At 41.7% G+C, this 22,209-nt stretch overlaps 1 protein-coding gene across 1 annotated transcript in view; it reads left to right on the top strand.

Annotated features, from left to right (window-relative positions):
* Positions 1-22,209, top strand: part of CPAMD8 (C3 and PZP like alpha-2-macroglobulin domain containing 8) — a 93,086-nt gene that overhangs the window by 5,603 nt on the left and 65,274 nt on the right. The window contains exons 4-17 of the mRNA XM_024194256.3: positions 9,859-10,024; positions 10,184-10,236; positions 10,846-10,863; positions 11,510-11,564; positions 11,718-11,831; positions 12,759-12,843; positions 14,297-14,405; positions 14,897-15,124; positions 15,306-15,476; positions 16,003-16,131; positions 18,472-18,661; positions 20,576-20,748; positions 20,860-21,009; positions 21,140-21,301. Of these exons, the coding sequence (XP_024050024.1) occupies positions 9,859-10,024; positions 10,184-10,236; positions 10,846-10,863; positions 11,510-11,564; positions 11,718-11,831; positions 12,759-12,843; positions 14,297-14,405; positions 14,897-15,124; positions 15,306-15,476; positions 16,003-16,131; positions 18,472-18,661; positions 20,576-20,748; positions 20,860-21,009; positions 21,140-21,301 (1,803 nt within the window). The remainder of the gene's footprint in view (positions 1-9,858; positions 10,025-10,183; positions 10,237-10,845; positions 10,864-11,509; positions 11,565-11,717; positions 11,832-12,758; positions 12,844-14,296; positions 14,406-14,896; positions 15,125-15,305; positions 15,477-16,002; positions 16,132-18,471; positions 18,662-20,575; positions 20,749-20,859; positions 21,010-21,139; positions 21,302-22,209) is intronic.

Here is a 22,209-nt window from a genome sequence, read left to right as displayed (position 1 = left end):
AACTGACAAGGAATACAGGATGTACACAGAAGTTCTCAAAACATGTCAAGAAATTACTGGATATCCACTGGAAATCATTCCAGTAATAACATGTTCCTACTGATCTTCTGTTGCTACATAGACTCTTTCCCGGATTTGTGCAGGTTTTAACTTCTGGCATTGGTAATATTGCAACACAACCGGAAGTGAATAAAATACAGCCATATTAACTTTGGCTGCACTTGAAACATGGGGAAGTTACCTTTATGGCCAAGGAGAATCCATAGTGAGGTAAAATAATCATCATGCTTAATTTAAATGCAACTAAGGCAGAAAACCCTGTTAAAACAAAAAACAAAAACACTATGCACCTATATAAGGAGATCATATGAGTTTTAAATAAATGGAGGAACATCTGAGCTTCAGTCAAATGTCTAGGACTTTGGAATTTAAGACTGTGTCTTTTACATAATCAGGACATCCTGGGGCTGATTCCCCCCTGCTTTGCATCTTGCATAAATCATTTACCCCTGTGCCAAGTGAGCATTAAATGCTGCCAAATTTGATTTCACCACTTACTTGCATTGGAGGTAGTGATTTTACACCCACTTGGCACAGGGGTAAATGACAATAGAGGTGCTAGGCAGGCCCTTCATATGTCATCTTTGCAAGATGGTCTCCCTTTACTTCCATGCTGATATCAGGTATGTTTGTATTTTCCAGGTTTCTGAAATATTGGATATAAATTAAATAATAATAAAGCCAAGCCATATGTATTTTTAAGTGCCACCAAAACCTTTGGTTCCATAAGAGGTGTTTAAATATGCTATTCTGGTATATAATGTGATTATGATTTTCTATGAACCTTTATTACTGCTGCTGTGACAAAGTAGGAGTAGGAATGAAAGACAAAGTGGTGTGTTAACATATTGGATCTAATTATTTTATGCAGGACTTGCTTTGGGGTAGTTATCTCCAATGGGAGATGAAGGGTAGGGAACAAATCTTACAGTAATTGAACTGTGACATGTTTCTGGAATACTGGTAATACATCACTTTTAAGAAGCTTGTAGGGCTGTGGGGTCTGGATAATTCATTGGATTAGTCACTATAACTGTGTGATCCAGACCAGAATAAATCCACATCATCCTTGAGTATTAATAGTATAATAGAAATGTAGAGCTGGAAGGGACCTTGAGAGATCATCTAGTCATGCCTCCTGCGCTGCGGCAGGACCAAACTATGCCTAAACCACTCCAACAAGTATTTGTCCAACCAGTCCTTAAAAAACTCCAATGATGGGGATTCTACAATTCTCTTGGGCTAGGTCTACACTACAGCGGGGTTCCGACCTAAGATACGCAACTTCAGCTACGTGAATACCGTAGCTGAAGTTGCGTATTTTAGGTCGGCTTACCTGGTGGTGAGGACGGGGGAAAGCCGACCGCTGCCGCGCTGCCGCCGACTCCGCTGCCGCCTCTTGTCGAGGTGGATTTCCGGAGTCGACGGCAGAGCGATCAGGGATCGATTTTACCGCGTCCTCACGAGACGCGGTAAGTCGATCCCCGATAAACCGATTGCTACCCGCCGGATCGGCGAGTAGTGAAGACGTAGCCTTGGAAGCCTGTTCCAGAGCTTAACTACTCTTATTGTTAACGTTTTTCCTAATATTATTGGTGAACTGCAGTAATTTTTGTTGCAGTTCAGCACATTTGGAGTTTCTCTCTCATATGCAGTGCTGTATTACTGCATGTGAATGTAAGCACTTCACTGTTGCAGCAGACCTAAGTGTTTCATAGGAAGACCTATGATGTGTTGCTGCAACAGAGCATGGATACCTTCACTGCATCCACAACACTATAATTGGTTTACAAGTAAATCAAAGCCTTTGATTTACCATATGGTCAACTATCTTGATGGCAATCTGTCAGGATTATTTGTCTCTCTTCTGGTATGGTGGCATAAGAACATAAGAATAGCCATACTGGGTCAGACCAATGGTCTGTCTAGCCCTGTATCCTGTCTCCGACAGTGACCAGTGTCAGATGCTTCAGAGATGAAGAACAGAACAGGGCAATTTCAAGTGATCTATCTCCTGTTGTCCAGTCCCAACTTTTAGCAGTTGGAGGTTCAGGGACATCCAGAACATGGAATTGCGTCCCTGACCATCTTGGCTACTAGCCATAGATGGACCTATCCTCCATGAATTTAACTAATTCTTTTTTAAACCCAGTTATACTTTTGGCATTCATAACATTCCATGGCAACAAGTTCCACAGGTTGACTGTGCGTTGTGTAAAGAAGTACTTCCTGATGTTTGTTTTAAACCTGCTGCCTATTGATTTAATCAGGTGACTCCTAGTTCTTGTTGTTATGGGAAAGGATAAATAACACTTCCTTATTCACTTTCTCCATACTATTCATGATTTTATAGACCTTTTTCATATCCTCCCTTAGTCATCTCTTTTGTAAAATAAACAATCCTAGTCTATTTAATCTTACCTCATGTGGAAGTTGTTTCATACCCATAAGCAGTTTGGTTGCCTTTTTCTGCACCTTTTCCAGTTCCGATACATCTTATTTGAGATGGAGCGACCAGAACTGCACACATTATTCAGGGAGGGAATTAGCATGGATATATATAGTGGCATTAAGATATTTTCAGTCTTGCTATCTATCCTTATTCCTAACATTGTTTGCTTATTTAACCGCTGCTGCACATTGAGAGGATATTTTCAGAGAGCTATCCATGATGACTCCAAGCACTCTTTCTTGAACGGTAACAGCTAATATAGACCCCATCATTTTGTATGTATAGTTGGGATTTTTTTCCCGATGTGCATTGCTTGGCACTTATCAACATTGATTTTCATCTGCCATTTTGTTGCCTAGTCACTAATTGCTTCCTATCTTTTAACCACTTATTGATCCATAAGAGGACCTTCCCTTTTATCCCATGACTGCCTATTTTGCTTAAGTTTGGTGAGAGACCTTGTCAAAGGCTTTCTGAAAGTCCAAGTACATGATATCTACTGAATCAACCTTTTCCACATGTTTGTTTGGCCCCCTCAAAGAATTCCAACAGACTGGTGAGGCATGATTTCCCTTTACAAAAAACATGTTGACTCTTCCCCAAAACATATCTTGTTCATCTATATGTCTGATAATTCTGTTCTTTATTATGGTTTCAACCAATTTGCCTGGTACTAAAGTTAGGCTTACTGGCCTGTAATTGCCAGGATCACCATTGGAGCCTTTTTTTAAAAATAGGCAATACATTAGCTACCCTCCAGTCATCTGGTACAAAGATTGATTTAAGAGAGAAGTTACATTCCACAGTTAGTAGTTTTGCAATTTCATATTTGAGTTTCTTCAGAACTCTTAGGTGAATACCATTTGGTGCTGTTTAATTTATCAATTTCTTCCACAATCTCCTCTACTGACACCACAATCTGGGACATACTTCAGATTTGTCACCTAAAAAGAATGGCTCAGGTCTGGGAATTCCCCCCATAGCCTTTGCAGTGAAAATCTATACAAAAATTTCATTTAGCTTTTCCGCAATGGCCTTGTCTTCCTTGAGTGCTCATTTAGGATCTCAATTGTCCAGTAGCACCATTGACTGTTTGGCAGGCTTTCTGCTTCTGATGTACTTAAACATTTTTTGCTGATAGTTTTTGTGTCTTTAGCTAGTTGCTCTTCAAATAATTACGTGGCCTGCCTTATTATACTTTTACACTTGGCTTGCCACAGTTTATGCTCCTTTCTATTGTCCTCACTGGGATTTGACTTCCAATTTTAAAAGGATGCCTTTTTGCCTCTAATTACTTCTTTTATTCTGCTGTTGAGGTATGATACCATTTTTTTTGGTCCTCTTTAAAAAAAAAGGGTTATACATTTAGTTCGAGCTTCTATTATGGTCTTTTTAAATTGTCTTCATGCAGTTTGCAGGCATTTCACCTTTGTGACTGATCTTTTTAATTTCTGTTTAACTAGCTTCCTCATTTTTGTGCAGTTCTCCTTTTTGATGTTCAGTGCTATTGTGGTGGGTTTCTTTCACCCTACAAGGATGTTAAATTTAATTACATTATGTTTGCTGTTATCAGCTGATATTGTTTGCTGATTCAGCTATATTCACCTCTTGGACCAGATCCTGTGCTCTGCTTAGGACTAAATCAAGAATTGCCACTCCCCTTGTGGGTTTCAGGACTAACTGCTTCAAGAAGCAGTCATTTATGATGTCTAGATATTTTATCTCTGCATCCCTTCCTGAGGTGCTATATACCCAGTCAATATGAGGATAGTTGAAATCCCCTATTATTATTGGATTTTTTGCCTTTGTAGCTTCTCTAATCTCTATGACCATTTCACAGTCACTGTCACCATCCTGGTCAGGTGGTTGATAGTATATTCCTACTGCTATACTCTTTTTGGTCATATCCCAAAGTTTGTTGTTCCTGCTCTGCAGTTTGCCTGTGACTGATATTCATGCTGTTCTGTCCAGTGTTTAAATTGTGCTTGGGAATCCGGTTGCAGGAGGGGTCTGAGACATTTCTTCTTCTTTTTTATGTAGTCAATGTACTTATCCAAATGCACTTCTCCATTACCACCTATCCTTTCATAGCAAGAAGACATAATGTGAGGGGAGCTATAGATAGTATCCATAGTTAGAGAAGCCTCTGTAGACTTGTTCACCCAAAGCTTGCATCTCACTATTGAATATGATCTGCAGTCATTACTGATTTCATACTTTAATAAAGGCAGTGTATTGCTCCCTTTCACTTTTCAATTGTCTTGAACTGGTATCATAATGTCACTCTGTGACAGATTTTTTTATATTTGTGTTTTCATCTAAAGATACTTTGTTGTTGTGTATTTGGTTTGTATGTTTGAAACAAAGGGATAATTGTAAATGGAGTGAGTGTGCAAATGTGGGTCATTTCTTTCAGTAATGCCATATACTTTATAATATGCTTAATTAATTCCCTATGTAAAACACTTGGGGCATATCCCAGAGCGTTAGCAAGCATCCAAAGAATCTACTCTCAATTTCTGAGGAGCATAAAATGTTTAACTTGGTGGTGCGGGTGAGTCTCACTCTTTTATATGTGATCACTTTCATCTGTGGTGAGTGTGAAACTCCTGTAACCCTTCTATCAAGTGGTATCGACAGAAACAAGGGCTGGGTTCAATATCTAGTGGTTCCTCTTAACGTTACAAAACAGACCTGGCTTTTGAACCTCCACCCAGAAATCTGGGAAAACCAAACACCACCACTAGGTGCCTCTAAGAGGCAATTCTTGCCTACTCGCAAGTACTGAGTCTGTGTATAATAAAAGAAAACTTATTAAAAGGGAGAAGGAACTCAGCATTAATTTGGGAAAACACCATAACAATGTTTCAAAAGTATGCAAACCACGAGTTCACACCCACCCCACAGTATCTTGGGCAGTAGTCCTTTGCCTCTGTTTTCCATCTTGTGGTGTTGAAGTCTGATGGGTGAATGATCCTTTAACACACCACTCCCCTTTTCCTCTGCTGCACCCACTCACAGTTGGTTGTTTGAAGTAAAAATCCCAAAATTCAGGGTTTGTTCACAGGGGTTCACCTCCCTGAAAGGGGGTTGAGCAATGTTACTTCTTCCTGCTGTTGTTGTCTCTGCCATCTTTGCTGCTGCTCACCACTGTCTCTGTCATCGCGTGCTGCTGCTCTCTGCTTGCCACTTGCTACTGCCTCTAGCAGCAATGCAGTGTTCTGAGGTTCCACCACTTAGCCAGCTCTTAGTGATTTCACCAAGTAGCGAGGAAACTCACTACTGCTGTATCCTCTGCATTGTTTTTCGTTGCACACTGTCCCCTTCTACCCACTCATCAGTGATTTCAGTTCTAGTGATCCCTGAGCAGACACAAGGACTCTATTTGACTCTGATCAGTTCTGTCTTTAAATGCCGGAAGTACAGGTCTGTCGCATCTTACGCACATTTAACATGCACGATTTCAACTTTACGCGGTCAGCAAAAAAAAAAAAAGAGAGAAAAACCACAATTTTAATACTATACTTGTAGTGCGGGCGATTTCGCCCGCCATTGAACTCAATGGGGTTTTGGCTATACGCGGTTTTCGCTTTACGCGCTAACCGTGGAACGGAACCCCCGCGTAAGATGAGACAGACCTGTAAAGGACACTTTTTAAACAGAGTCCATACCCTCAAGTAGTAACATCTGTCCCCAGCCACTCTGACTTTCACTTGGATTTGGCATCACTCCCCCCTACTTAGCAAGTGAGGTTAAGTTAGGGTGATTCCTCAATTAGGGCATGTTAAGTATACTTCTGCTGCCCATTAGAGATAATAATATTTAATTACCCCTTTGTTCAAGACTAAAGTGAATTTTAACCCAAGACAGCCAAAATTGATCACTTTGGGAAAGCAGGTCTGTCTGCTGATCACCTTGGCACAGTAAATGTGTCTATGCAAATACTGTCTGCTCCTGAGGTCTTTTCCCCCAATTCATTAATAGATGGCATGGGAGAGTTCATTCAGACCATGGATTACACTCCCTTTCCACAATCTAAATGCATTTGCCCTGCGTTTGATCAGGAGAGCAGTGATGGCCAGCCACATTTCAGGGGACACTGAGGGAAAAGAGTTCTATACTCTCAGAACCTAGTAAATACTGCTCCCCAAAAAAGCCTAACTTGACCTTGCAAATAGTAATTATGTCATTGAATAAAATAGCCTCTCATCTCTGTACCAAATGTGTGAAACAAATACTAAAATTGTTTCTGGATAACAAAATAATGACACAGAGACCTGAGAAAGATGATTGTTATTTTTTTCATAGTTGCACATTGGGACCCCATTGTACTAAACATTGTTTATTACATAGTTAGAGACAGTCCCTGCCTCAAAGTGCTTACAATCTAAACAGACAAGATAAACGAAGAGTGGGAGAAAGGAATTACTTTTTCCCCAATTTACAGATAGGACAAGTCACTGAGTCTGTGCCTTAGTTCCCTAAGTCACAGAGAGGGTCGGTCCAATGCCTTGACCAAAAGACCATCCTTCCTCTCCCAGATTTATAATATCAAGGTTTAGGTTTTGTTTCTTTATGAATAAATTGTTTTTGCAAGGTCTGATGTCTTCTGAAATCCTGTACATTTCCTGCTGTCTCCTCTAAAGTCTTGTTGCTTCCTCAATCCAATGTATCTCATTTGGACTTTGTCTTGCTATTCTGCATTAATCTGTTTCCTTTAGGGCAGATTGTTCTTTCCAAGCTCAAATTATCCTTGATATGCTGAGGAAATTCAGATTTATTAGACTTTCTGTCTGATTTTGGGGGTATGGTGGTGATGCTTTGGCAAGGAGAATGGCAACATATCTTAAATATAGAGAAATCCAAAGCCACCTGAATTGGTCTATGATGTCATTGATTATCATTCCTTTTGACACAGTTTCCTTTTATGGACCATGATTATTCCTTCAACAATTGCTAAGAGGTTTATTTGGATGGTGGGATATCCTTTACCTTAGTTTATCTTGTTAGGAGTAAGTGCGGTCTGTAGTGAAGCACTGATTTTTATTGCTGAAAGGGTAGTGGTGGAGTTCAGTGCTAGAATCTCTAGATTGGCAGCAGCTAGCTTCTTCAACTGAACTTATTTCTTAGGGTTCACTTATTTATTTTGTCCTTTGGTGACGGGCTGCCATCTGCCTTGACTTTCCCACTGACAGCAATAGCAGTTCTGTTTGTGGATCCATGTTCAGCATGCTGTAGCTTTATTAGTCAAATGTGCTGGCCAGAAATAGAATAGAATTGTAGAAATGTAGGGCAGGAAGAGACCTCAAGAGGTTATCAAGTCCAACCCCATGGACCAAATATACCCAGACCATCCCTTCCAGGTGTTTCTCCAATCTATTCTTAAAAACCTCCAATGACGGGGATTCCACAACTTCCCTTGGAAGCCTGTTCCAGAGTTTAGCTACCCTTATAGTTAGAATGTTTTTCCTAATATTAAATCTAAATCTCCCTTGCTGCACATTGACTCTTTTTCTTCTTGTCCTACCTTGGATATGGAGAACAATTGATCACCGTTCTCTTTATAATAGCCCTTAATGTATTTGAAGACTTTTATGAAGTTCCCCATTCAGTCTTCTTTTCTCAAGACTAAACAAGCCCAGTTTTTTTAGCCTTTTCTCATAGGTCAGGTATTCTAAACATTTTTATCATTTTTGATGTTCTCCTCTGGTCTGTCTCCAATTTATCCACCTCTTTCATAAAGTGTGGTGCCCAGAATTGGACATGATACTCCAGCTGAGGCCTCACCAGTGTTGAGTAAAGTGGGACAATTACCTCCTGAATCTTGCACAAGACATTCCTGTTAATACACTCCAGAATGTAATAAGTAATGTTAATGTACGATGTAGTATGTTAACATTTTATAATATCATTGCCTTAATATATATATATATATATATTTAAATACACCCCAGAAGGATATTAGCCTTTCTTTCAACTACATCACATTGTTGACATGTAGCATAGAACCAGGCAAGGTCACGGTGGTGTTATGAGTCACTTGAAAAAGTAAAATAAGAAAATTGTCCCATTGTACTCACTCTGTTCAGTTCTCCTATTAAGAACATAAGAAGTGTTCTTCCTTTCTGATCACTGCTGGGTCCCAAGATGTGTTAACACCAACCAGAGAATCTGGCCCTGTATGATAAGGAAAGGATGTGCTCTTCAAATGTCTGCAGAGATGGTCTCTAGTGCACATATGACCTTACTTGTGTGTACCTGCTCTATTGGGTCACCTCTTTCCCTTTACCCTGCTCCTGGAAGTTGCACACCATTATGATGGGCTTTTTTTTTTAACATCAATTTAAACCTAATTTTAAGAACAGGGTAAAGATCTTAAACCAGGGGTTCTCAAACTGGGAGTCGGGACCCCTCAGGGGGTTGCAAGGTTATTACATGGGGGGTCGCGAGCTGTCAGCCTCCACCCCAAGCCCTGCTTTGCCTCCAGCATTTATAATGATGTTAAATATATAAAAAAGTGTTTTTAATTTATAAGGGGGGTTGCACTCAGAGACTTGCTATGTGAAAGGGGTCACCAGTACAAAAGTTTGAGACCACTGTCTTAAACTGTTGGAAGATTTCACTGCTTAGTTCTTGAACCTGATTAGCTAGAATTCGGGGAGTTCAGGTCAGCAGAAGATGCATAGGCAGGTCAGATACTGCTTTGCTTTGGGTGATGGAGGAAAGGAGAGAGGGCTTCATGTTGTGATACTGACATAACTATACCTCTCTTAAAGCTTGCCTTATAACTCTAAAATGTCTGTGTTTTGCATTTTCTACTGACCACGCGCGCATATACACACACAAAGTTACACACAGATTTAGTGGGTGTCTCTTCCCTTCATCTTTAGATGGGGTGGTAATTTGTTTGTATCAGTTTTGCTGCTGAGGCTTTGACATGAATAAACCATGATAATACTTAGTCCTGCCTTGAGTGCAGGGGACTGGACTGGAGGACTGGACTGGACTGGACTTGGGGGGAGGGATAGCTCAGTGGTTTGAGTATTGGCCTCCTAAACCCAGGGTGGTGAGCTCAATCCTTGAGGGGGCCATTTAAGGATCTGGGGAAAACAAACAAACAAAAACCACTAACTGTCAGGGACAGTACTTGGTCCTGCTAGTGAAGGCAGGGGACTGGACTCAAGGTCCCTTCTAGCTCTATGAGATAGGCATATCTCCATATATGATTATTATTATATTATGACCTCTCAAGGCACCTTCCAATTCTATGATTCTATGTTCTCCCCTGTAAGCACAAAGACTCTTTCAAGTCCTGTTTCTTCCCCACCTCGTGGTCTGTTTTCTAGGTGCCTTCAGGGCTTCGTGGACAAGCACATTTAAAAGTCTGGGGAAACCGGCACCTAACGGAGGAAGGTTACATCTTTCATAACTATACCACAGTAACCATAGATAGCAAAGGGTCATCGGTGTTCATCCAGACTGACAAGCCTGTCTATAAACCCAAGCAGAAAGGTAAAGTAGCCTCTGAGAACCTCACAGTCTCCACTTTTGCATGCAAAAACTTTAATACTTTAAGACCAGAACTCCTTTTAAGAATAATCCCTGAGACCACAACTCTTGTTGAGTACCAGCTCTGATGATTAATGAATTTTCCCTTTTCTCCCTTTATAGTGCTGATAAACCTGTTTATGGTCACTTCTGACCTGCGACCGATCAATGAGAAGGTAAGTGAATAGCTTTCCTTCCCATTGTAAAATGTCTGAAGTGTTCAGCATTTCTTGTTTATCACATACATACATGGAGTTACACAGCAATGTAGTGAGTGGCTGTTCCCTTCATCTTCAATTGCTCTGGTATCTCCTACTATGGGGTGTTATAATTAATGTGTTTGCTAGGATGTTGTAGTTTTAAGTTTAGTTTCTGAATTTGGCCACATTGTAGCCAAAGGGTAGGAGTAAGTGATAATCTATAATTGCTTTGTGTAGGTGTAATACTATAGTGAAATAAAACATAATTAGGCCAAAGCAGCTGTGGAGGAGGAGTGTTTGAGGGAATAGCACTTTGACACTGATATTACGGGAGCACCCAGAGGCCAGGATCAGTCACTTAACCAGAGGTCTGAAGGGCCAGTTTTCAAGTCAGATGTTTGAGTGAAATGGTTGTTTGACCAAACTGCTCTTTCACATGAGTGGATATTACGTGTCCCTTCTACACCAACATGCAGGGGCCAGAAGCTCTGTGGCATACCCTGCTTATGCCAGACTCACATCTTCTCACGAGATAGAAAAATATGGCTTTGTCTCATGGGTGTTTTTATTCTTTGTTTCTTTCAGATTGAAGCCTACATAGTCGTGAGTATCCACCATTTAGCAAGTGGCATCATTACACAGGGTCACTGAGGCCTCTCTGAAGGGAGCAGGTCACAAGTTCATGCTCTGCCAAATCTATCATCACCATCTCTGCTTGGAGTTCAGAAATGTTTTTCCATAAATGCCTCCTCAAGGGAAAACTGAACAAATTGGTTGCATCCACTGGGGTTTATGAATATAACAACCTTACCCATCTCTCTCATTTTCCTTGTTCAGTTACATTCCTATGCTGCACCTGGCTGGGGTAATATGATTATCTTTGCACCCAGACTTATGGTAATGGACGCATTTGAAATGCATGGAGATGGAGAGATCTTGCTAGATTACTCATATACCTCTCTCCCTTTTTTCTTTGTTTTGAGGGGAATGAGGGACCCTTTCTTTGACCATCCTCTTTTAACTAATTTATTTATTTGACAAGAAATGGAAGAGCTGACCCCATGGTGTGACTGACTGGCTTTAGTACTGACACAAAATATCCCAAGCAATGGATTATTATTGTTTTTTAGAAGATTGATGCTAATTATTTGTGTGAAAGTGAAATTGTTTGTTGCAGGCTGACAGTTAAAAGAACTAGTGAAATTTACCTTTTTTGTGATAATGTCTCTTGTCCTAAACCATTTTTTAGGATCCTCGGGGGTCTCGGATGATAGAATGGAGCAATCTGAAGCCATTTTGTTGTGGTAAATTTCTGCCTGTTACAGTTTAGCATAACTTTATTTTCCTCTGCTAGCTAACATTAATTTCTGCCTTTTGGGGTTTTTTATTGAAATAAACCTTTACAGAGATTGTCTGATATTCAGAGAGGGCTCACAGTGTCTTTTCTTCTCTCCTAGGTATTGTAAATATGAGTTTCCCTTTGTCTGATCAGCCAGTATTTGGCGAGTGGTTTATCTTTGCTGAAATGCAAGGGCATGCATACAACAAATCCTTTGAAGTTCAGAAATATGGTGAGTTATTGCCTGCAAGTCAACTTTGATCATAATCCCAAAAATATTTAGAATACTGACACTATGAAATATTTTTGATTTGAGTGAAATAATCAAGAAATGATGTATCAAAAATTCCAGTAGAAAAAATTCCTGTCAGATGTAACATGTGGCAGGAAATGGACCCTTGAAACTTAACCCAACTCTTAGTTGATATCATCTTTTATAATATAAAGGGGTTTATATTCATCATCACGTGGCACAATCCATGTATATAGGTAACAAAGACTTCACTTTATTTTGGAAAAACTGTTAAAGTTATTTTAAGTCAGTCACTAAGTTTTTTCCTTCCTTCACCCATCTTGGACACTCAGAATTCCTAATCATCGCCCCTCTCTTATTTTTGCTCTTAAGGCCCCCTGCCCTATCTCAAAGTCCCTCTGGCTGGTGAGAAATGGGGATTGTTCCCCCCAGGTCCCCATGTGCAATATCTGACCCTGTCCACTGAGGTATTTATACTGTGCTCATCTTCAGACCTGTTCCTGAAATGGCGGTGGGAGGTACTGCAGGTAATGCAAGGTACTTCTGCCCCTGGCTCCAAGAAGCGAAACACTGTGCCTGCCACCCAGCCCCTAAATGAAGTTTTGGGTTCAGTTCCGTAGCTCGGATCCTCTATTTGGGAACATGATGTATGGATGTGGGGCAGCTGATCACTAACTCGTTCTAGGGAATGGTTACTTAATAGCACCCTGCTAGTAGGATTCTGGTTTGATGGATCAGCTGATATTGATATGTTGCTTTCGTTCTCTATTCAAGGCTGTGCGTCTTCACCTTGCCTGCAGTGCTCCAACCACAAGAAGGGATCTTGTCAGAGATATATAGCTATTAGTACATCCTGGATTCTAAGATGTTTGTAAAACACCTCTTCTCTTTTTCGCTCCATTTTAGTGTTACCAAAATTTGAGCTGTTGATTGATCCACCTCTCTATATCCGAGATCTTGCGACTTGTGAAAAGGGAACTGTCCATGCCAGGTAGGGGATATGTTACAGATACAGTCCCATATTTTATAGGTTTAAGTGTAGCTGTGGGATAATGTAATCATCTAAGCTCAGCGGGAGCATGTGTCTCATCCCCCAAATGTTCCAGCATGACTTCAGAGCATTGTCAGATGATTTTCCTGTCACTGCACATTTGAATGTGATGCTCAGGTACCCGTGGTCTCCTGGCTTCCGTAATAAAGTTTCTAATTCCTCCATTGCATACACATCTCTGATTGTATGCTGTACTGTGTGTTGAGTGAATCCTTCATTCATAAGGTCTCTGGAGGAAGAGGAAGCTGCTCTAATGTTTGGCTTAGCACCATAGCAATTCTTCATCATGCTAAGGTCCACAGATCCATTACAATGGGTACTTCAGCCTTCTTGCAGTTTGGGGGCAAAACCAGACCAGTCTGTCACTGCCAGCACAGGAATGCCTCACCTCCTGAAGTTCCTTGCAGTCTTATCTGCTTCCCCAGCCACTGGTGGCTTATCCATCCTTCCCAGCTGAAGAGCTTTTCTGAGGGAAATTCCAAACTTTATTTCAAATTTCTGACTAACGGTTAGGCTGCCAGTGACTGACGGGTCTAGTTCTGCCCTCAAACTACAAGCAGGCTGAGGTACCCATTGTAACAAATCTGTAGACCTTATTGCTCAAAGAAAGAAAATGTTCATCTAAGCACAGATAAACTTTCCTATTAAAGGGATACCTTTTCAAGTTAAATGTTGCGTGGTAGGGAAAAAAAGTCTTCATCTTTGTTGTTTAAATCATTTCATGTTTAAATTATTATAACATTGAATGCACTTTCCACCATTTCCACGGTTTGTTTATTTTTTGCATTTCACTCTGTCTAGGAGAGTGCTCCTAGACTGCTCAGTTTCACTTTCTGGTTCTCATCATTGTGCTGGCATAAGACTGCTATGTCTGAATTGCAGATGCTGGTATTTAAATTTGAAAAAGAATTGTTTCCACTGAAACTTTTAAAAGTAGCTGTCTGTTCTTCTCAGAATGAACATGAAATGTTTGTATTGGGGAGGAGACTACATGCTGACTTTTTTTTCAACAGAAAAAAGAAAATATCGAAATTAGAAGAAGATTGTGCTGAGTTTAAAAAAATACCCTAAAACAGATGGAGTCTGAGATTAATCTGACTTTCAAGTCAGATCGTCTCTGTTAGTCTGGATGCCTCTGTGTACAGAAGCCTGCGAAGCTGGAGACAGGATCTTTCTGTTTTCAGTCTAGTTTTAGTTTAGATCAACTGTTTGGAAGTTTCTAATGTAAAAACGTTCACGGAGATATTAACAATTGGCATTTAGAAATAACCTCTTGTTGCTTTTATTTTCTGAGTTCTAAGTATGCAGGAGTTGTGGATCCAGCATGGGGTTAATCAAGAAAATGGAGAGGAGCCAATCTGAGGTTTTCATTATCTTGCTTCTTCTATTTCAGATACACGTTTGGGAAACCAGTGACAGGAAAGTTAACTGTCAACATGACTATAAATGGAGTGGGGTACTACCGGCATGAAGTGGGACACCCTGTCCTCAAAACCATAGAGGTGAGGGGGATTATTAAATCAGCTGCAATAGAAAGGCCTGATCTGCACCCTTTGACGTCAATACCAAAGCTCCCTTTGATTCAGTGATGCAGAATCAGGGTCTAAATGTGTTACCTGAGCTCTACATACTAAAAATACTAGAGTATTTCACATGTTATCTGACTGTGTCAATATTTGGAGGAGGGGTGTTTAATGAGATAGTGCTAACAGAGTGCTAGGTGTTTTAGAGTACACTGATGGGGAGAAGGTGTGGGAGTGATGGAGGTTGGGGCAGTGCTGTCACAGATTATGGATGAAGAACACACAAAATATGTTGCTGGTTGTTTTTTCCCTTAGGGAATGTGTCCCCATACCCAAGGCCCTTTAAAATAAAACAAAGAAATACCCCATCGCCCCCCAAAAAAAGCAACCCAATGTTCTGTATTTGACCAGAAACACTTTTTTAACTGCACATGCTGAGTAATGTTTTCCTTCCCCGGCCTGGCTGGTAGATCGATGGCTCTGCTGTTTTCGATGTGTGTGTGAGAGACATGATGCCAGCTGATGTCCCAGAGCATTTCCGAGGCACGGTCAATATTTGGGCCACTGTGACCAGCTCTGATGGGAGCAAGCAGGTCACGTTTGATGACTCAACGCCTGTTCAGAAACAGCTGATTGACATCAAGTACACTAAGGATACTAGGAAGCAGTTCAAACCTGGCCTACCCTACAAAGGGAAGGTAAGGTAGGGGATATGGGGACACTCAGGGTGGTTGATAAAACGGCTATATAGGCAATTTATCCTAATGTGTTATACACCATGTGCTGAGATGTTCCTTTTATCTGGTGCTGAGTTTTATAACTATATGGAATTGCTAATAACATGAAATGGCTTGTTTTATTAATTAAATGACTGTTTAGGTAGAAGTCACTTACCCTGATGGGAGCCCTGCTGACGGGGTCACAATTCGAATCAAAGCTGAGTTAACTCCAAAGGATAACGTTTACACAAGTGAACTGATATCCAGAAGTGGCTTGGTGGAGTTTGAAATCCCCTCTATTCCTACAGCTGCCCAGTATGTCTGGCTGGAGGTGGGTAAAAGCTCTTTATAGGATTAATGGGCTTTAATAGAGCTAATCTTGTCAAACGTGCACTTTGTGAATTGGTGCTAAAAATGGGAAATCAGTCAGTGACCTGAAGAAGAGCTCTGTGTGAGCTTGAAAGCTTGTCTCTTTCACCAACAATAAAAGATATTACCTCACCCACCTTGTCTCTGTAGTGACACTGGGAAACTTCTTAGCTCAGACTTAAACTTTCACCTTTGAACCGTAGTGAATATTTATCCAACCCCATATTGCCGATAGAACTGATGATAATGATAATAACAGGATAGAGTTGTCTGCTCTAAGTAGATCAAATACAGCATGGCATTAAGAGTAAGCTTCAAACATCTCAGTAGAAAGTGAGTGTATTATCACAGTACTTTAAAGATAACAAAAGAGAAAGTGGGAGGGGTCAGTGTCTGGAATGGGAGTGGTGGTGAGGACTGCATGATGGGGAGGGACAGGAGCCCAGCTTTCTATGTGTGAATAACATTCAGATGCATTTTTTCTTAAGACCAAAGTGACAGCAATTGATGGGAAACCTGCAGGGGACCAATATCTGCCAAACTACTTGTCTATCAGCAGCTGGTACTCACCTAGCAAGTGCCATATCCAGCTCCAAGCACCAGACAAGCCTTTCCAGGTAGGACAGCTTCATGTTACATTATGATAACGTCTGCATTTCTTGGCTCATTCATACTTGTTGTCCTAATGAAGTATTTCCAGATATATCTGGGGGCCATAGCATATTATTGTATCCACAGCAGACCTTAAGAGGCTTCACTTTAGACACTGACCCGTCTTTAGCCATGACCTACTTCACTACTTGGTGCTGCCCTGCCTTACCTGCCCCTGAGAATGTACCATGTTTCCTAAAGTATAGGGGTGGGTGAAGAGAGTTTTGATCCCCAGTGGAGACCCACTGCACTCCAGAGCTCAGATCACAAACTAGCTCCCCACACTCTAAAGTCTGTATGAATTGGATAGTAAAAATGACAATGATATTAAGATTTTGGTTCAGATCAACAAATGCCAATTGATTTGAAGTGAAGCCAGAGTGGGATGAATTAATCATCTAATTCTCAGGTTGGAACTGTCTAGTCTCCTTGGAATTAAGAGTCTGAATCCCAGCAGTATCAATTCAGTCCTTTACCTCCCAAAGGTAAATAAATTGAGCATCTTGTAGTTTTCTATTAGAGAGGGTGGTGACTTTTGGGGGGAGACCCTAAAAACTGAGCTTCCCTTCTGTGTGTAAAAGTTTTCATGATATGTATACTAAGAGTAGATTTGTCCATAGCCAGAATTTCTCACCTTTTTTGTTGTGCTGCTCTCCACCCCCAGAAGAGGCTGCACGTCAGTGATGGGTTTGTATATATGCTTTGTAAAGTACTTTGGGATCTGGTGGTCCATATATCTGACCTACTACTATATTATCAGCAGGCTTAGTAGGCTGAGTTTCAGAGTCAATGTCGTCAAATAAGGGAGCTTTATGGTTGCACTTCATGGCAGTTTAATGGCTAATTAATCTTTTACAAGATTTCTGAGGTATGGAAAGGGGATTACGCACTACTAATCTGAACACATTGTTCTTATTATAACCTGATTAGAACTAATTCTGCTGTGGGAAAGCAGGGAATTGTGTGACCAGCTGATGTGGGAACCATTTCTTCAGCTCTGCCAGTTCTTACTGGGTGTTCCAATTAACTACATATTTTTTTCATGAACAGTTTCATCATTTTGCTCTCAGAAACTCTAAATGCCTCAAATATTTAACATCATAAGGCTCTTCTCTCTGGACCCTTCTGCATTTTCACTGCATTTAACCATTTGGTGGCTTTTCACTTCCCTGTGCCACTGTTTTGGTTTGCACCCTGTGCATGCAGTAGGGAGGTGGGACTATTAGCATTTAAGAGAGAGGCTTCTCAAAATATTTCATTGGGATTCAGGTTTGTTACTCCATTTTCAGCATTAATGGAACATGATTTTGTACCTTAAATGGGTGAGGATGGCTGGGAGCTGCAGACGGTTCTGTGTGTGGGGAAATAGGGCCTCGCGATAACACGGATTAGTTCCCAAATCCCAAAAGGAAGAAGCTTGTATTGCTGATGAAGTGCTCCTCTGCCCCACAGAAGGCACCGTCAGCCAGTGACAAGTCAGTGACTCCCAGGCCTTGAAAAGATGCTGCCTAAGACTGACCTGTCCTGTGGGGAATGGCAGTAGTGACAGCCAACCCTCAAAGAACTCCCTCCCTCATGGGAATTCCTGTCAGGACAGTAGTCCTGGGTAGGGTACAGCTTGCTCTTTTCCACCTACTGGAAGTGCAGAGACAGTGCAGGAAACAAGTGCACTGCTTTGAAACCTCTTGCAGATACTAGATGTATCTGCCTGGGAAAGGGAAGCACTCCTCATGTCTGTCTGTTTGATGTGGCTCATAGAGTCAACATCATAAATTAACTTTCTTCCCAGTTCAGATTTTCCTGATTTATTTCAGGATAGGCCTGTTGTGTTTAAATTAGCATCTGCACGTTACAGTAATCACCATGTGTAATCTCAATTAAACAGCAGAGCCCATATTACACCTCCTCCCTGCCCCTTTACTGTGAGATCTGAACCTTGTAAAGGGGTGTCTAAAATTCAACCCATTCTGACAGCTGCTCTGTGCCAAAGTCCTTATCCCTCAGGATTCCAGAGATTCCTTTATTCCTTACACTAATCCATATAGCTCCTGCACCTCATCCTCCTGTTAGACTCCCAGGGACCAAAGTGCTGCCCACAGGTGCTCCTTTGTCATGGGGGGAATACACCAGACTGTTCAGTGTGAATGTAACAGTCTCTTCAGCCTGTGAGCTCCTTGGGGTAGGAGCCATGTCTTGTGTGTGATGCTCATCCCCAACTGCAGTTCCGTGCTTTACAGATAATAAGAAGGGTCTGCAGTGTTCATTATAACAAATCTGACCTCTGGCTGATATGTCTTTTTGCTCAGGTGGGAGAGGAGGCCCAGATCGCAGTGAAGTCCACGTGTCCATGTAATTTCACTCTACATTACGAAGTTGCATCGCGAGGTAATATTGTCCTTTCAGGGCTGCAGCCTGGTAACATCACACAGCAAAGGAGCAAAAGAGCCACGTTCCCCTTTGATAAGAACATCCATGTCACTCATTTCCCAGGAACAGGTCAGTAGCTAAAATCTTAACCTAGCAACAAAAGTGCTAATCCTCCCCCTTATCTAGAATGAGGGCTTCCCTCTTAGTGAAGACAAACCTGCTTATTGTTAAGCCCCGTAGCTGTTCCTTGCTCATGCTAAAGGGTACAGAATGAATGTGTGGAAGGGTGCACGTTAAATTTTATGCACACTTTGACATATAAAGTTCATTTACTATAAATGGTAAATCTGCTCTTACCCTCATATTGCTTAGGGCATGGGATATGCTGTGCCTGGCAGGGCTGGGGTGGTAGGGATAGGACTGCTAGGCCTGGTAGCGCTCGGATGGGAGGAAGGAGACCAGGCCTGGTAGTGCTGGGGGAGAAAATGACCAGGGATGCTGGGCCTAGTAGCAATTGGAGATATGGAGGTGTGGAGGGAAAAGGATGCTGGCACTGGTAGTACGTGAGGGGAAAGAGATGCTGGGCTTGGTAATGCTCAGGGCAGGATGGGGGAAGTGTAACACTGAGGGGTTTTCAGAATGGAGAGAGGTAAATAGTGGTGTCCGCCAGGGGTCTGTACTGGGACCAGTGCTGTTCAACATATTCATAAATTATCTGGAAAAAGGGGTAAACAGTGAGGTGTCAAAATTTGCAGAGGATACAAAATTACTCAAGATAGTTAAGTCCAAAGCAGGCTGCAAAGAATTCAGAGGGATTTCACAAAACTGGGTGACTGGGCATCAAAATGGCAGATGAAATTCAGTCTTAATAAATGCAGAATAATGCACATTGGAAAATATAGACCCAACGATACATACAAAGTGATGGGGACTAAATTACCTGGTATTACTCAAGAAAGAGATCTTGGAGTTATGGATACTTCTCTGAAAACATCTGCTTAATGTGCAGCAGCAGTCAAAAAAGCTAACCATGTTAGAAACCATTAGGAAGGGGATAGTTAATAAGACAGAAAATATCATAATTCCACTATATAAATCCATGGTATGCCCCCACCTTGAATACTGCATGCATTTCTGATCACCGTATCTCAAAAAAGATATATTAGAATTGGAAAAGGTAAAGAGAAGGGCAACAAAAATTATTTAGGGGTATGAAACAGCTTCCATATGAGGAGAGACTAAAAAGACTGGGACTTTTCGGCTTGGAAAAGAAATGACTAACAGGGAATATGATAGAGGTCTATAAAATCATGAATGGTGTGGAAAAAGTGGATAAGGAAGTGTTATTTACCAGCTCACGTAACACAAGAACCAGGGGTCACCCAATGAAATTAATAGGCAGCAAGTTTAAAACAAACATAAGGAAATATTTCTTCACACAATGCACAGGCAACCTGTGGAACTCGTTACCAGGGGATGTTGTGAAGACCAAAAGTATAATTAGGTTAAAAAAAGAATTAGATAAGTTAATGGAAGATAAGTTTGTCAGTGGCTATAAGCCAAGATGCTCAGGGATGCAACCCCATGCTCTCAGTGTCCTTAGCCTGTAACTGCCAGAAGCTGGGAGTGGACAGCAGGGGATGGATCACTCAATAATCACCCTGTTCTGTTCATTCCTTCAGAAGCATCTGGCATTGACCACTGTCGGAAGACAGGATACTGGGCTAGACCACTGTCAAAAGACAGGATACTGGGCTAGATGGACCATTGGTCGGACTCAGTATGGCCGTTCTTATGGGGCAGGAGGCACAGAGAGATGTTGTGGATGTGGGAGGGGGCACAGATGAATGCTGGGCTTGGTAGCACTTGGTTGGGGAGAAAAACACTGAGCCTGGTAGTATGTTGAGATGAGACATGGACAGATGCTGGACCTGGTAGCAGATGCGGGGGCTACAAGGGAGGACACCAGGTCTGGTAGTACTCGTGGGTGGGGGACACTGCCTTTGACAAATAACTATGTGCTTTGTACAATTTGTCATTTAGCACCTACCAACCCCCCTGCAACGGAGGTTGAAGTCTGCATGACCTTCCTCCATTTCATGGTGGCTCACAGCATGGCTCCTCTGGGCCGTCTCTTGGTGTATTACGTCAGGGAGAATGGAGAAGGGGTCACAGACAGTCTGCAATTCACTGTCAAGTCCTCCTTTGAAAACCAGGTATCAGCAGCACTGCCAGTGGAGCGGAGAGGATGGCCTCTCTTGTTACTCTTTGTAGTTTTGTCATCTGAACATTGTGTGAGATAATGAGGGTTTTATTTAAATACCTAGGTTTCAGTGGCACTTTCAGCAAATGAGACAAGGCCTGGTGATGTTGTGAACCTCAAGATTAAAGCCGCGAAGGGAAGCTGTGTCTGCATTGCCACGGTGGATAAGAGCGTCTACCTTCTCAAGACAGGTTTTCAGCTGACGTCCACCCAGGTGAGATAGAGCTCAAGGCTCTGTCTCGTTCTTTCCTGGCACTCCCACCTGTCCACTCAATGAACAGGGAGCTGCAGTGAAGCACAGTGTACTTAGGGATGTGATGGCAACTTCTCTCCTCTCTGTTCAGGTTTTCCAGGAGCTGGCAGAGTATGATGTTTCTGATGCCTTTGGGGCTCCCAAGGAAGAAGGGCATTTCTGGTGGCCAGGCATGTCCTCACGCAGACGCCGCCGCTCCTCTGTCTTTCCCTGGCACTGGGATATCACCAAAGATGCCCGGTTTGCATTTACAGTAAGAAGCATCCATCTGTGCTCTTGCTCTGACTTCTCTGTCAGCTGTCTGTGTGATACGTTCACATTGTTAAAGAACAACCACCTCCATTTGCATAAGACTGTTTGGCATCTTAGGCCAGACTTTCAAAAGAGCTCAGTACATTAGGTCTGGGCCACAAGTGTCATAATGGGACCTGTTGAGTGCTGATCTTTTTTTAAATCTGACCCACAGAGAGTATAGCAATGAGTGCTATGTATATAGATGCTTAGAGAGAGAGCGGCGGTAACAATTAGCAGAACTTCCTGCTCTGTAAAGGAGAGTCTTTTTAGGAAAAAATTTCCTGAAGTTTGCTAATGTTTGAATTAGAAAAGGAATGAAGGTGCAGACCTATGGGTATCTTCTAACTAAGTCTTTTAAGATAAGCTTGCTCACGATAAGCACTAATCAGTATGAGGTCTATTGGGGCCTGTTCTCCTGCTGACTTAGAGTGATGGCATAATGATTCCCTACATTAATTCTGGTGGGAAATGTACATGCCCCTTGACATAATGAGATGTGATCCTGTTCATAAAAACATGCCTGACTGTGCTACTCTGCTCACTAAAGAACAAGAAGAGAGAAATTAAATTATAATAAATCCTACCCGTCTCCAGACAGGGGAGTCAGGTCTTGGTGTAAACCATTCACAGAGATAATCTAAATTTTGTAAGGGGCTCCACTATCAGCCTCATGGGTTCCCATTTCTGCCGTCCCTATTATGGCTGCACATAGTCTCATCCTTGCCTATATCTCTGCTCTCATTCCTTTACCTCCAGGGCTGCTGGAACAATGTGTATAGTGGGGGTGCTGAAAGCCATTGAACCAAACTGTAAACCCTGTATATGATGGAAATTACTTCAAACCAACACCCCTAGTTTTCAGCATCT

The sequence above is a fragment of the Terrapene carolina genome, unplaced genomic scaffold (assembly GCF_002925995.2).
Source record: "Terrapene carolina triunguis isolate 2854851 unplaced genomic scaffold, T_m_triunguis-2.0 Scaffold194, whole genome shotgun sequence".
Taxonomy (NCBI): domain Eukaryota; kingdom Metazoa; phylum Chordata; order Testudines; family Emydidae; genus Terrapene; species Terrapene triunguis.
The sequence above is the reverse complement of the archived record's forward strand: the minus strand, read 5'-3'. Positions and strand labels throughout refer to the sequence as shown.